The sequence below is a fragment of the Cotesia glomerata genome, linkage group LG6 (genome assembly GCF_020080835.1).
Source record: "Cotesia glomerata isolate CgM1 linkage group LG6, MPM_Cglom_v2.3, whole genome shotgun sequence".
Lineage (NCBI taxonomy): Eukaryota > Metazoa > Arthropoda > Insecta > Hymenoptera > Braconidae > Cotesia > Cotesia glomerata.
The window spans coordinates 14,369,980-14,385,045 of NC_058163.1; the positions used below are offsets into that span (position 1 = coordinate 14,369,980).

Here is a 15,066-nt window from a genome sequence, read left to right on the forward strand (position 1 = left end):
ATACATCCACCTATACACTCCGATGCATTGATTTTAACCTCCATAATATCTGTTACAAAAACGGTTTTTCCATCATTACGGTTGCGACATGAATTGTCCATACCAACGGTTTTGTTGGTAAAAAAATGTAAATATTGCATAATTGTCAATTGTTTTTTTCAATTTTTTTTTATTTCTGGTTGCTATAGAGATAACTATAGTCATTTGTTTTTTTTTATATAACCTAAATATTTGATTGATTAAGAGCTCAGAATATCCTAAAAAAGGATTAAAGATGTCAAGTAAAGAAAGTATTGAAAGTTTATGTTTGTATGCTGATCATGTGTTTGGATATGATAATTGGTCACATGAGATTAAATCTCAAACTATAGGTAAGTTATGTTTTTTTAAACTTTAAAATAAAAATAATCTTATTGAATTTTTCTACAATATTTTAATTTTGTAATATTTATGAATTTCTTGATAATGTGAATTATTTATGAATTCTTATAAAACAGATAATAAATCAAGAAAGTGTTACATTGAATGCTCTACAATAGTTAGAATTTCTTTTAGAGATGGAAGATTCCACGAAGGGATCGGCAGCTACGAAGAGATTGATAATGAAGCTGGTTTTGCAGAAATTAGAAAGGTGAATGTATAATGCATATATATCATTATATTATATAATAATAGAAATTATTCTGTGAAAATTATGGGACGTTAATACAGAATTAATAGATTTCTTCCAATTTATTTAGAAATCATTAATTAATGGAAATTTCAATGTTTTGTTCTGTTTCCAAGAGATCAGAACTTATTTACAAAGTAAAAATAATGAAAGAATAATTCGCTTAATGAAACATGAGGAAAAACAAAGACAATGGAAATTAAAACGTTAATTTTTTTTTATCAATTAACTGTAGTATTATTTTATTTATGTAAAAAGTTGTTGAAATCAAAATAATTATATTTTAATCAGGAGAGACTGAACAGAAGATAGGACCAGCACAAGAAGAGGAACAGAAGACAGGGGCAGAAAAAGAGGAACAGAAGACAGGGGCAAAAAAAGAGGAACAGAAGACAGGGGCAGAAGAAGAGAAGACGGAGACACTTGGTGGCGACGAGGAACCGGTGGGAGAAAAAGAAAAAAAAGAAGACAGATCTTAAAATGGACTGCAGAAAAATATTGAGAATAAATAAATAAAGGAAAAATTAATTATCCAAAATATAAATAAGTTAGTTGAAAAATGAACAACAATCTATTACAATAAAGTTTTAGACATATCAAAAATAATTAAATTTAAATTTTCAAAAAATTAATCATGATTTGTATTTTTATAATTCGGTAATTAGTAAATTTATTAAAATTTCAAAAAAAAAAATTAATAGTAAATATCTGTTCACTTTTACACTGATTTCTTTATGTTCAGAAATTTATGTTAATTTTTCAATTGTTACTAGTTAGTTTCAAAATTAAAAAAAAATAAAAAAGCGAAAAAATTTAAAAAAATGAAATTAATTATTTCTATTGCAATTCGCCCAGCCAAGTGTTCTGTTGTCCTTCCACGCATCTATCCACACACTCACTCATTCTTAATAATTCTCAATTCTTAATCAGAGTACAAATAAATTAATTTTTTTATTAATAATTAAAAAACAATATGATTGATTAATTCATATAAATTATCAAATACATCTAAAAAGAATATTCATTATTATTCATTGAAACACTAAATTTTTGCTTAATTCAAAAATTTAATTATTTAGACCATAAAACCTCGCGGATAAGAAATAATCGCCTAAACTTCTAAAAATTAGGATTCGCTGCTCTGGGATATTCCGCTCCCGTGAACCAATGAGTGTCTTTGTCTTTAGATGATTTTATTAGTTTGAGACAGAAGTTCTCACGCATGCCAGTTAATTTATTTTACTTACTTACAAATTTTAACTGCAACGATGACCCTTCGTCTTTGATTGACCCTTTGGCAGGTTGTAGATAGATAGTCGTGGTAAAGAGGTGTTGGTGTTTTCAACAATAAATGGTGATTGGCGACAAGGATTATAACAAACTTAACTTTATTTCACCAAATCAACACTTTAAATATAAGCTTGTAGTATTTCGGTAACGCAATTCAATGAAATACTTGTAAAATAGGACACTTATACTTAGGATTATAGCTAATTAAATATTAATGAATAAACGTGGTGAGTAATCACCTAATGCAAAATAATAAAATTAATAGAAATGATATAAAATATTATTTTATTAGATAATAAACTTTTAGAGATTTAGTGAGTTTTTGGTGAGTAGTCACCTGATAGTAGTAATAGTAATTTATAAGATTTGACTAAGAAAAATCTAGCGTGGTGGTTGACACCGGGGGATAGATCGAAGTGTCGATCGATGCTCAAGGTTTGAGGTTCGTAATCGTTTTTTCCCCTCCTCGTATTGTCCTGTAACGTCACGGGAGCTACACATTAATTTAGCGAGCGTCGGTAACGAAAATTTCGGGTGGTAGTTCGCCAGGCTGATAAAATCGGGACATCTGTAGTGTCTCATCATCTTCAATAGTCATTTTTTCGATCGCCATGATTGGCAATTCTTCAACTATATACTAGTTGGAAAAAGTTATTTCTTCAAGAGTTATTCGATATTTTAAAGTTGATAAACGATCTTCATTAATTGATGGAAAGTCACAAACAAAATCAACAGCATTTGAAATGTCTAAAACCTGTATTGAAAATGCAGGGTATAACCGTTACCTCAAAGTAAGTAAAAAAGTCAATTTTAATTTAACCAATAAGCTTTCATAAAAAATTTCGATTCATTGAAAAAAAAATTTGATTACACATTACTTGATTTTTGTTTATTTTTAAGCAACGATGAAGTGGCACGTCTTCGATGGCAAAAAGATAATCATAATTAGGCATTCCTGTTAACGTAAAAATGTAGTAATCCTTTCCTGTATATTTTTTGAGTCCATAAACTTCTTCTACATATTCACGAAAACTACATCGATAAATTTATTTTATTTCATAAGTTTATTCTTTTTGATTTAATTGCTATTGTACCTGTTATTTCTCTTATAAAAATATCCCTGCTGCGGTTGAATAATGATAAAAGAATCTCTAATTAAGTTTAAGATAGCAACTTGGTTATTCATCTATCATAGGTTATTTAAATACGTCATTTACTCAATTATCTTTTGTTTAAAAACAAAAAATAATCTATCTGTCATTTATTCGACTATCTTTTGTTTAAAAACAAAAAATAATCTTTCTGTCATTTAATCGATTATGTTTTGTTTAGTATTCATTAGTTAGTTGAATGAAGTAGAGGATCTCTAACCTATAAAAATTATAGTTAAGATGATAATTAAAGTAATTATTATTCAACAAATAATAAGTGATTGAATTTTGGTTTTTGAAGTGAATAAAATCAAGATAAGTGAAATCAATTAATCAAAAGTTTTGGTTTATTTTCTTACCGTATTGGTGAGTTTTATTATAAAACTTTATTATAATACTTGAAATTTTAATGTGTTAATACGTAAAATTTTATTATAATACTTACCCAAGTGCAAAAAAATTTTGTTCACTTGCGTTTTATAACAAGAATTCGATTTAATGAAACCTGACATTATTCTAAAACGCGTATCTATTCCCGGCGATGGCGCATGTCTTTTTTCATCAATATCATATTTATTACTTGACATTATATCAAAAAGTACCGACGCTAGAAGTCAAATTGTGCATCATGTATTTAATGACTGGCAACGGTTTGAATGTTTTACTCATCAAGCGTCTGGCGAACCTCACGACACTAAATATTCGTACTATGAAGACATGTCGAAGCCTTTTACGAAAGGATCTCTGTGTGAAGTTAAAGCAGCAGCAGAGTTGTTTCCATACGAGTTTCAAGTATATCAAGATGGTCGTCTCATAGCTACGTTTGGCGAAGCATTAAATGGAATTAAAAGACTCAGTTTTAATGGAGACTATAACGATGGTCATTATGAAGTTTTAGTTCCATTATTTCAACCCATAAACATCGATGATGCTCAAATACCAAACAATATTAATGACAATCATGAATCGACAAACGAGAACATTCCAAATTCGCCTCTTGCTCAATTAGCTTCTAATACTTTTCTATTGAGTTGTGATGAATCTATTTCAGAAAATAAAACAGTTATACAATCAAAGCGCGGAACAAAACGAAGAAAAAAATTTTCCGGCACGATAAGAACTAAACAACTGAGAGAAGCTGCTTCAAAATATGCGGAAAATCATAGAGAAGTTAATAGAGAGTCGGTTAAAAGATACGCCAAAAGTCATCCTAAAGTTAAACCTAAATTATTGCCTTGGAATTCTAAACATTTATCCGGTTTTAAGTACAATAGTAAAATAAATTATTCTAATGACAAAATTGTCAATTTCGGTCCACATTTTCCTTGCCCTTGGTGTCGTGTCCTGAAATGGAAGGATGAGACTCAAGGGATGTGCTGCAGTAGTGGTAAAGTCCAACTTTCAGAAATTAGCCCCAATCCTGAACCTTTACACAGTTTATTGACTCATCAGGATCCGCTGTCGGATCATTTTCTAATGAATGCCCGTAAGTATAATGGGTGTTTCCAAATGACATCTTTTGGGGCCAAAGAGGTAAGAGAAGGAAATTTTCTGCCAACTTTCAAAGTTCAAGGACAGGTTTATCATAGAATAGGCAGCTTGATACCTGACCCTAACCAGAAGCCTTTTTTTCTTCAAATATACTTCGTTAGTGATGAAAATCATGAAAAAACCATTCGTTGTGGTATTTACCCTGGCGTTTATCCCGAATTAGTTCATCAACTGCAGGTATTGCTCCATGAGCATAACAAATATATTCGGGATTTTAAGGCAGCAGTAGATTCAATTCCTAAGAATCAAAAAGACTTCAAAATTATCATTAATGCTGATAGAAAACCGGCTAAAGAACATAAAGGTCGTTATAATGCTCCTCAGGCAAAAGAAGTTGCAGTTCTTATTGTTGGACAACATTTTGAAAAAAGAGATATTGTTCTCCAAAGTAGAAACAATACATTGATGCGAATCAGTGAAACACAACGATCATATGATGCTTTACAATATCCTTTGATGTTCTGTTATGGAGAAGATGGCTATCACATTAATATATCTAAACGTGACGTGACGAATAAATTACCTCTTAATAAAACAGTATCTGCTTCAGAATTTTACAGCTTTCGAATTATGGAACGTGAGGGTGAAGTATGCTACTTATTGCGGTTCCGTAATCTTTTAAATCAATTTTTAGTTGACATGTATGCAAAAATTGAAACAAAGGCTTTACTGGATCCGTAACAACCAAAAAACATTGAGAAGTGAGGAATACGTTCACTTAAAAGACGCTTTATCGAACAATGATAATGAATTATCAACGGTAGGCAAAATGGTTATGTTACCTTCTTCTCTCACTGGAGGACCCCGTTATATGCATGAGCGAACTCAGGATGCAATGACATATGTGCGTCATTATGGACGGCCAGATTTATTTATCACATTCACCTGTAATCCTAAGTGGCCGGAAATAACAGAGCTTTTGAGTAAAGCTCAACATTCTCATGACAGACATGACATCATAGCGAGGGTTTTTAAAGTGAAAGTAAAACATATGATGAAACTTCTTACTGTAGGTCGTATTTTTGGTGACACAAGATGTTACATGTACACAATAGAATGGCAAAAACGTGGACTTCCTCATGTTCATATTCTATTGTGGTTAGAAGAGAAAATACGACCAGAGTCTATTGATCAAATTATCTGCGCTGAATTATCTGATCCAAATAAAGATCCAGATCTTTATCAAGTTATTAAGACAACCATGGTTCACGGTCCATGTGGATCTTTCAATTCAAAGTCACCCTGTATGGTTGATGGTAAGTGTGCAAAAAAATACCCAAAGGTATTTTTGAAAGAAACAGAGACAGGAGAAGATGGATATCCCAAGTATCGTAGGCGATCTCCAGCAGACGGTGAAAGAACGTTCAAACTCAACGGAGTTGAAATCAATAACCGATGGATAGTACCGTACAATCCCGTTCTGTCCCATACATTCGGAACTCATATTAATATCGAGATTTGTAACTCTGTAAAATCTATAAAATACATCTGTAAGTATGTAAATAAGGGATCTGACCAAGCAGAATTCACCGTTGAGGATTTTGATGAGGTGAAGAAGTATCAGGCAGGACGTTACATCAGTAGCTGTGAATTAGTATGGCGAATATTTCGTTTTCCTATTCATGACAGGTTTCCTCCGGTGATGCATTTTATTGTACATCTTGAAAACGGCCAAAGGATTTATTTCACAGAGAAAGATGTGGTTGATAAAGTAAACAATCCTCTAAAAACAACACTTATGGCTTTTTTTGAGCTTTGTCAAGTTGATAATTTTACTAAAACTCTCCTGTACGTTGAAGTTCCAGCTTATTACGTATAGAAAAATAACCACTGAAAGAAGGAAAAAAGGTAAAGATGTTCCAGGTTATTTAGGAATTAAAAAAGATCACGTTTTAGGTAGAGTTTATACCGTGCATCCCGGAAATACTGAATGTTATCATCTGCGTCTTCTCTTACATGAGATTCGAGGTCCGACATCATTTTCTGCTTTAAAAACTGTTGATGGAGTAATTCATCCAACATTTCAAGCAGCATGTAGAACACTTGGTCTCCTTGAAGATGATGCTAATTGGGATCACACTTTGAAAGAAGCTTACATATCTGATTCTCCATATAAGATCCGTGAGTTGTTTGCCATTATATTAGTTTTTTGTCATATTGGAGATCCCCTAAAATTATGGGAAAAGTATAGAGACCATTGATCGGAAGATATTAGAAAGCAGCTAGAACGAGATGGTGGAAACGTTGAGCTGGTACTCCACGTTATTTAGAACAAGTGTCTCATACTACTAGAAGATATTGTAATATCGATATCGGGAAAAACACTTATTCAGTTCGGTCTCAACTCTCCATCACGAAATGAAGGATATATTATCACCAATCGTCAATATCTAAGTGAATTGGCTTATGATACCACCTATTTAGCTACAGTTGTAGCAGAAAATGTTCCTAAATTAAATGTAGAACAGAAACAAGTCTACAGTGAAATTTTAAATTCGATTGCTTCTGATTCTGGGCAGTTATATTTTCTAGATGCTCCAGGTGGCACTGGAAAAACGCTTTTAATTAATTTGCTGCTCGCAAAAATAAGGAGGGAGAAAAATATCGCTGTGGCCGTTGATTCTTCAGGATTTGCTGCGATTTTAATAGATCGAGGTAAAACAGCTCACTCGGCATTCAAATTACCGCTTAATTTATGTTGTTCTGAGTATCCGCTTTGTAACATCTCTAAACAGAGTGATATGGCTCATGTGTTGCGAGAAGCGAAAATTATTATCTGGGACGAGTGCACTATGGCTCACAAAAAAGGTATTGAAGCTTTAAACAGAACGCTCAAAGACATTAGAAGTTGCGACCGAACAATGGGTGGAGTAATTGTTCTCTTGGCTGGTGACTTCAGACAAACTTTACCTGTTGTACCGCGAGGAACACGGGCAGATGAAGTTAAAGCCTGTATTAAGTCATCAATTTTATGGCCTTCGGTCAAAGTTCTGTCTTTAACTATAAATATGCGTGCCCATCTTCAGTCAAACTTAAAAGCAGAGGAGTTTTCGAAAATATTGATTGATATAGGAAATGGCAGTATTACGGAAGAAAATGGAAGAATAAAGTTGTCCTGTATCGATTGTGAAATTGTCCCAGACTTAATAACCTTAACTAACAAAGTATACCCAAATATTGATAAAGCTGGTAACAATTGCAGTTCATGGTTAAAAGAAAGAACTATTCTTACGCCAACAAATGAACAAGCCAATTATATTAACAATTTTTTGTTGGAAAAAATATCAACTGAGCAAACAGAGTATGAATCGGTGGATACAGTAACAGAAGACGACGATGCTGTACAGTACCCTGTCGAGTTCCTTCATACTCTTAATCCACCAGGAATACCTCCTCATATTCTTCATATTAAGAGTGGCGCTCCAATAATGTTGCTACGTAATTTAAATCCTCCAAAATTATGCAATGGAACTAGGCTTCAGGTTCAAATCTTACATAAAAATGTTATTGAGGCCATGATTATCACAGGAAAAAATGAAGGAGAAACCGTCTTCATTCCTAGAATTCCTCTAATTCCATCAGATTACCACTTTGCATTTAAACGTCTGCAATTTCCAATGAAAGCTTGTTATACCATGACAATTAATAAGGCACAAGGGCAGAGTTTAAAGATAGCTGGTATTGATTTAAGGAATGATTGTTTTTCTCATGGTCAACTTTATGTGGCATTCTCAAGAGTAAGTTCACCTGACAGCTTGGTCATACTTCAGCCAATGGGGAAAACAAAAAATGTTGTATATAAAGAAGTTTTAAGCATTTAATTTTATATTTGTTGAGAAATTTGCTGAGAATTTATTTATTTTAGTAGAAGGACAAAAAACAAGAAATATAGTATACAAAGAAGTATTAATCTAATTCTATTCGGTATAAATAAAATACATTTTATTATTATACATTAATAATGTATTACTAATAATGAATTGTTTTTCTTTGTATTAAAAAATTAGGAAAACGCTTGACCCTGAAGGCCATCCCTGCAACTTCCCGCTAATTCCATACTTAGGCGCTTAAAATTGCACCAATGACGTTTTTGAGCTCTTCGAGCTCAAAAATACAATTTGTGGGTTATTTTGAGCTCTCCGAGCTCAAAGAGATTGTTTTCCTATGCTTTAAAGATCTTCGAGCTCAAAAGTCTGATAGAGATTTGATAAGACACTATTTTTTGAATTTTTAAATCGCAATAACTTTTGAATGAATAAACCGATTTTCACGCGGTTGAAAGCATTCGACGCAGTTTTTCAATCCTCACAAAGAATCTGAAATTTTGAATTAATCGCGCTAGGAATTTTGGAGTTATTCCGAAAAAACACTTTTTTCAGTTTTCTTTCGTCTACGATATCTCTCGAACGAATCAACCGATTTTGACCGGATTGATGGCGATCGACGTAGTTTTTTGAGGTTAAGAGCTGATTTGTTTTTGGAATTGAACCTTCAAACCGTTTAAAAGTTATTCCAGAAAAACCACATTTGAAAAAATTTTTTTTTTCAGTTTTTTAAAGATTTCTCAAAATTTATTGATTTGAATCGGTCCAAATAGTTCTCAAAATCCAAGTTTGGTCAAGCCCTTTCGAATGGCACCAACCGCGATGAAGTCGGTCAAGCCGTTCAAAAGTTATAAGCGGTTCACATACTTCCACACACACACACACACACACACACACACACACACACACACACACACACACACACACACACACACACACACACACACACACATACATACATACATACATACATACATACATACATACAGACACCGTGACAAACTCGCGGGGATAGTCAGGGAAGCTTCCTGTAACCTTCAAACGCCGAGATCTGATGAAAACTCGATTTTTGCAAAACGGGGTGAAAACAATAACTTCCCGATTTTTGAAAATCTTCGATTTTCTTAGCGGGAAGTTAATAAATATTTTATTATTATTATTATTATTATTATTATTATTATTATTATTATTATTATGTTATTAAATGCTCAGGGGGGTTGTCCCTGAAGTCCGACTCTTCGAGGGCCCAGCCTGAGCTCCATCCATTACTGCTGGACCACTCCGCACAACAAGGCGGTTAGCGGCCACAGCAGGCCAAAGTCATTTCCCTAAGTAGACGGAGGGAACCTAATATTACAGCCTTTTGCATCCTGACAGCCAAGAACTCAGATTTTGACGTGCAAGCTGGAATTCTGGCAAGTGAGGATACAAAAGACTGTTTCATCCCTCCGAGGACGCCAACAATCAGGACGACGAGCTTGACACGGTAACCTGGGTAAAGTTTGCCAATTTCAAATAGGAGATCCTGATATATCTGTCTTTTGTGCTCTTCTTTGGCTGAGATGTTGTGTTCAGCCGGGGCCGAGAACTTAATGACATAAATGTCACGAGTGGCCTTGTCGAAGAGCACAATATCAGGTTTGTTGTGATCGATCCGCCGGGTTGTTGCAAATGGCATGTTCCAGTAAATTTTGCAACTGTCATTCTCAACAACCTGGGGAATATCTCCTGGTAGATAAGGCAGCACTGGTGTCATATCAATACCATAGTAATGACGAAGATAGTAGTACAGTACTCTCAGGGCAGCGTTGTGACGCTGGATATATGCACCTCTCGCCAGCACAGGACATGCCAACAAAAGGTGTATAAGCATCTCCGGGTGTTGTTTACACATCCTACATGACGTGTCCAGAAGCTGCACCTGGAGCAGTAACAACAGTCTTTGGTGTCAGAAAGCGTGAAGGGCTAGATCGAAACAACGAATTGTCGACCAGCCGTTTCAGCCTTTTCTCTAGTGACTTTTTGGCAGTCACTAGAGCTCGCAATTTATTAAGCGACTCTTCCTTGATGACAAGAAGAGTACTTTTATTCAATGTGTGATGACGCCACCGAAGTTCAGCAGCAATGCGACGTACTCGGGGCGTGTATGCTCGTTGAGTTGTTTCGAACTCAATCACACATTGGATGCGAGAGACATGTTTCCGGGATCTGTCAATTTTGTCGCCAAGTTGTGCGATGCGCTGTCTCAACCTTGCCTCGATTGAGAGACGATGTCTCTCTCTCGGAAAAGCCGAAACTGCTGCACCATACACAACCTGGTTCACAGCGAGCAGAGTGGAATCCTCCTGGATCTGTGTAAGGAGATCTTCATTGACCGTGTCAAGTTGTTGTTGGGAGTAAGTTATCTCTTTAGATATACTTACTTGCCGTCCTATAAAGGGATTGTTGTTATCCAAGGAGGAACGGCGTCGCTCTTGGTGTAATTGCGCCGGAAAGGAAAGTCTATTAGACTGCCTTCTATCCGGCACAAGCGATCGTCTGTTACGCCGGAGATGAGCGGCATAGTTACGCAGGTGTTTCGGCGTAAAATGTGCTAGCTCCGGATGCATGTCACTCCAAAGAGTGTGCATCCGGGCTATGTAACCGATCATCCCCGGCTCGCTGCGCTGGTAACACGCCAAGAGATCGACTCGCAGTTCCTCCGTCCACTTATTATTATTATTATTATTATTATTATTATATGTTATTGAATGCTCAGGGGGGTTGTCCCCGGAGTCCGATTCTCCGAGGGCCCAGCCTGAGCTCCATCCATTACTGCTGTACCACTCCGCACAACAAGGCGGTTAGTGATCACAGCAGGCCAAAGTCATTTTCCTAAGTAGACGGAGGGAACCTAGTATGACAGCCTTCTGCATCCTGACCGCCAAGAATTCAGCTTTTGATGAGCAAGCTGGAACTCTGGCAAGTGAGGATACAAAAGACTGTTTCATCCCTCCGAGGACGCCAACAATCAGGACGACGAGCTTGACACGGTAACCTGGGTAAAGTTTGCCAATTTCAAACAGGAGATCCTGATATATCTGTCTTTTGTGCTCTTCTTTGGCTGAGATGTTGTATTCAGCCGGGGCCGAGAACTCAATGACATAAATGTCACGAGTAGCCTTGTCGAAGAGCACAATATCAGGTTTGTTGTGATCGATCCGCCGAGTTGTTGCAAACGGCATGTTCCAATAAATTTTGCAACTGTCATTCTCAACAACCTGGGGAATATCTCCTGGCAGATAAGGCAGCACCGGTGTCACGTCAATACCGTAGCGGTGACGAAGATAGTAGTACAGTACTCTCAGGGCAGCGTTGTGACGCTGGATATATGCACCTCTCGCCAGCACAGGACATGCTGACAAAGGTGCATGAGCGTCTCCGGGTGTTGTTTACACATCCTACATGACGTGTCCAGAAGCTGCACCTGGAGCACCTTGCTACGGTATTCTAGAGTGTTAATGACACCATCTTGGCAAGCAAATATGAACCCTTCAGTCTCGGACATCAGGCCAGCTGACTTTAAGAAGGAAAACGTCAGCTGGGTGGACAAGCCATGATCACGCACGTGTTTGAAGAACACGCTGTGCATGGACTTGTCCATCAGTTCGCCTAGGAGTAGTTTTTCCTCGGCGTTCCTGATGGCGCTCTTGAATTCCTCCTTTCGGAGTTCCATAAGAGCGTTTATCTCTCCAAGACCAAGGGTTCTTGCTGCATATATAGCTGCCTTATACAAGAACGACCCCTTATGCGCATTCTCATGTTTATGAACAATTTGCATAAGAAAGTCATCCTCGTCTGCAGTGAAATTGACAACTTCGTGTGTTAAACCCAGGACCAAACGATCATGCAGCCGCTCCAAACTCTGCAGACCTCTCCCACCGATGGACCGGGAGAGGTATAATCTGGCGACTGATGAATTGGGGTGCATGCTCCGGTTCATGTTGATAGTCTTACGGGTTCTGATGTCAAGATCTCGTAGATCCTTTCGGGCCCATTTTAAGACACCGAAAGAGTATAGTAAGACTGGGACAGCGAGCGTGTTAGTAGCGGAGACTTTATTTTTACCGGAAAGTTCGGAGGACCAAATTTTCCGGAGTCTCCTAACATACTCGCTACGGAGAGTTGCTTGGACTTCGGAGACCGCATGCATGCGGTGCTCTTCCATTCCTAGATATCTATACAACTCTCCGGCGTCTAATTGTCTTAAAACGCTCCCATCTACCAACTCGACATCATCACCCGTAACAGAGCACTTACCCCTCGCCAGATGTACGACCGCACACTTGTCCAACCCAAAAGACATTCCAACATCCCGCGTGTACTCTGCTACGATGTTAAGAGCCGCCTGTAGATGATCTTCATCAGCACTATACAGCTTCAGGTCATCCATATAAAGCAGATGGGTAATCGAGTATTTTCGATCACCCGGAGGCCCCACTGAGTACCCACGAGTTTTACGGAGAGCAACAGATATAGGCAGCAGTGAGATGCAAAACAGCAGAGGGCTTAAGGAATCACCTTGGAAGACCCCTCGTTTGTACTCTACAACTCCGGTTATGTGCAATGCGTTTCCACTTCCAATGTGAAAACGCGTTCGCCAAAGCTGCATTGTACGCCGAATGCATTCCACTATTTCAGGATTGACCCCCAGGCATTTGAGGAGATATAAAATCAACTCATGAGAAGTTGAGTCAAATGCCTTGCGATAGTCGATCCAGGCCATTGACAAGTTGCGTTGATAGTAGATCGCATCTTGTGTAACACATCGATCAACTATCAAGTTCTCTTTGCAACCTGACAGGCCTCTTTTGCTGCCACGCTGTTCATATATCTGTTGCCATACAGGTTCTATCTCCTGCAAAATACGGTTGTTTAAAATTTTTGTAAAAATTTTATAAACCGCATTCAAGCAGGTGATAGGCCTGTAATTCTTTGGGTCAGACAAGTCACCTTTTTTTGGTATCAGTACGGTTCGCCCTTCCACGAGCCAGTCTGGAATCGGTTCGTCAGCTCTGATGTACGATGTAAATATACGGGCCAGATGGAGGTGGGTAGAAGTAAACTTCTTCCACCAAAAGACATTTATGCCATCTGGTCCCGGGGCAGCCCAATTTTTGCTGCCATTTAGAGCTGAACGAACTTCATTCACACTGACTGCAGGGCTCTCTTCATCAGCATTCTGTCTACGGTGTTCCCGACAGAATGCTTTAAAGTCGTGCAGAGCTGGAGTATTGGCGTTCACGTTTGGTTGATCTCCATACAACTCAGTCCAAAAAGCTTCCACCCGCTCAGGTGTTGGATAATTCCCGGTAACATCGGTCTTTGATGTCAGAAAGCGTGAAGGGCTGGATCGAAACAACGAGTTGTCGACCAACCGCTTCAGCCTTTTCTCTAGTGACTTTTTGGCAGTCACTAGAGCCCGCAATTTATTGAGAGACTCTTCCTTGATGACAAGAAGAGTACTCTTATTCAGTGTGTGATGACGCCACCGAAGTTCAGCAGCAATGCGCCGAATTCGGGGCGTGTATGCTCTTTGAGTTGTTTCAAACTCAATCACACACTGAATGCGGGAGACCTGTTTCCGGGATCTGTCAATTTTGAGTCCAAGTTGTGAGATGCGCTGTCTCAACCTTGCCTCGATCGAGAGACAATGTCTCTCTCTCGGAAAAGCCGAAACTGCTGCACCATACACAACCTGGTTCAAAGTGAGCAGGGTGGAATCCTCCAGGATGTTTGCACGGAGATCTTCATTTACCGCTTCTAGCTGTTGTTGGGAGTAAGTTATCTTTTTAGATATACTTACTTGCCGTCCTATAAAGGGATTGTTGTCATCCAAGGAGGAACGGCGTCGCTCTTGGTGTAATTGCGCCGGAAAGGAAAGTCTATTAGACTGCCTTCTATCCGGCACAAGCGATCTTCTATTACGCCGAAGATAAGCGGCATAATTACGCAGGTGTTTTGGCGTAAAATGCTCTAGCTCCGGATGCATATCACTCCAAAGAGTGTGCATCCGGGCCATATAACCGCTCACCCCCGGCTCGCTACGTTGGTAGCACACCAAGAGGTCGACTCGTAGTTCCTCCGTCCACTTAAAGAAAGTCCTTAAAGCGCCAGGGTCGTCATCGTTCATCGGGTCCGGCGTGCTCCTCCCACCTGATGAATGGTCCTCATCCGAAAAGGACCGGTTGTGGGGAGCACTTCTGAGATTACGCCTTGTTGTAACTCAGTATTTCAATGCAGTGGGTAGTTGGCCCACTGCATCGGCTACGTCGTTCGCCTACAGACCTGGTGTTATGGTCTGCGTTTCCCGCGATGCGCCGCTTGGAGGCCACGTAGCAAGCACCGCTATTATTATTATTATTATTATTATTATTATTATTATTATTATTATTATTACCATTTTTTTGATTAGTTTCGTAGATTTCGATACTAAATTAACTTCAGTTCAATCGTCAATTTTACATTATAGGATAATAATTTGCGCGAGATTTGAAATCCAGATTACTCAAACAAAAAATAGTGCAGTCGTTTATTTTTA

The 15,066-nt window shown here is 37.8% G+C and overlaps 2 protein-coding genes across 2 annotated transcripts; both read left to right on the top strand.

Annotated features, from left to right (window-relative positions):
• Positions 1-274: 274 nt before the first annotated feature.
• On the top strand, positions 275-1,149 carry LOC123267977 (DNA repair and recombination protein rti1-like). Its single transcript, XM_044732861.1, has 4 exons — positions 275-371; positions 498-631; positions 741-876; positions 962-1,149. The coding sequence occupies exons 1-4, from the start codon at positions 275-277 to the stop codon at positions 1,147-1,149; spliced, it is 555 nt and encodes a 184-aa protein (XP_044588796.1).
• Positions 1,150-3,828: 2,679 nt separating this feature from the next.
• Positions 3,829-8,554, top strand: LOC123267978. Its single transcript, XM_044732862.1, has 5 exons — positions 3,829-5,250; positions 5,297-6,373; positions 6,462-6,806; positions 6,996-8,399; positions 8,531-8,554. The coding sequence occupies exons 1-5, from the start codon at positions 3,829-3,831 to the stop codon at positions 8,552-8,554; spliced, it is 4,272 nt and encodes a 1,423-aa protein (XP_044588797.1).
• Positions 8,555-15,066: the final 6,512 nt, after the last annotated feature.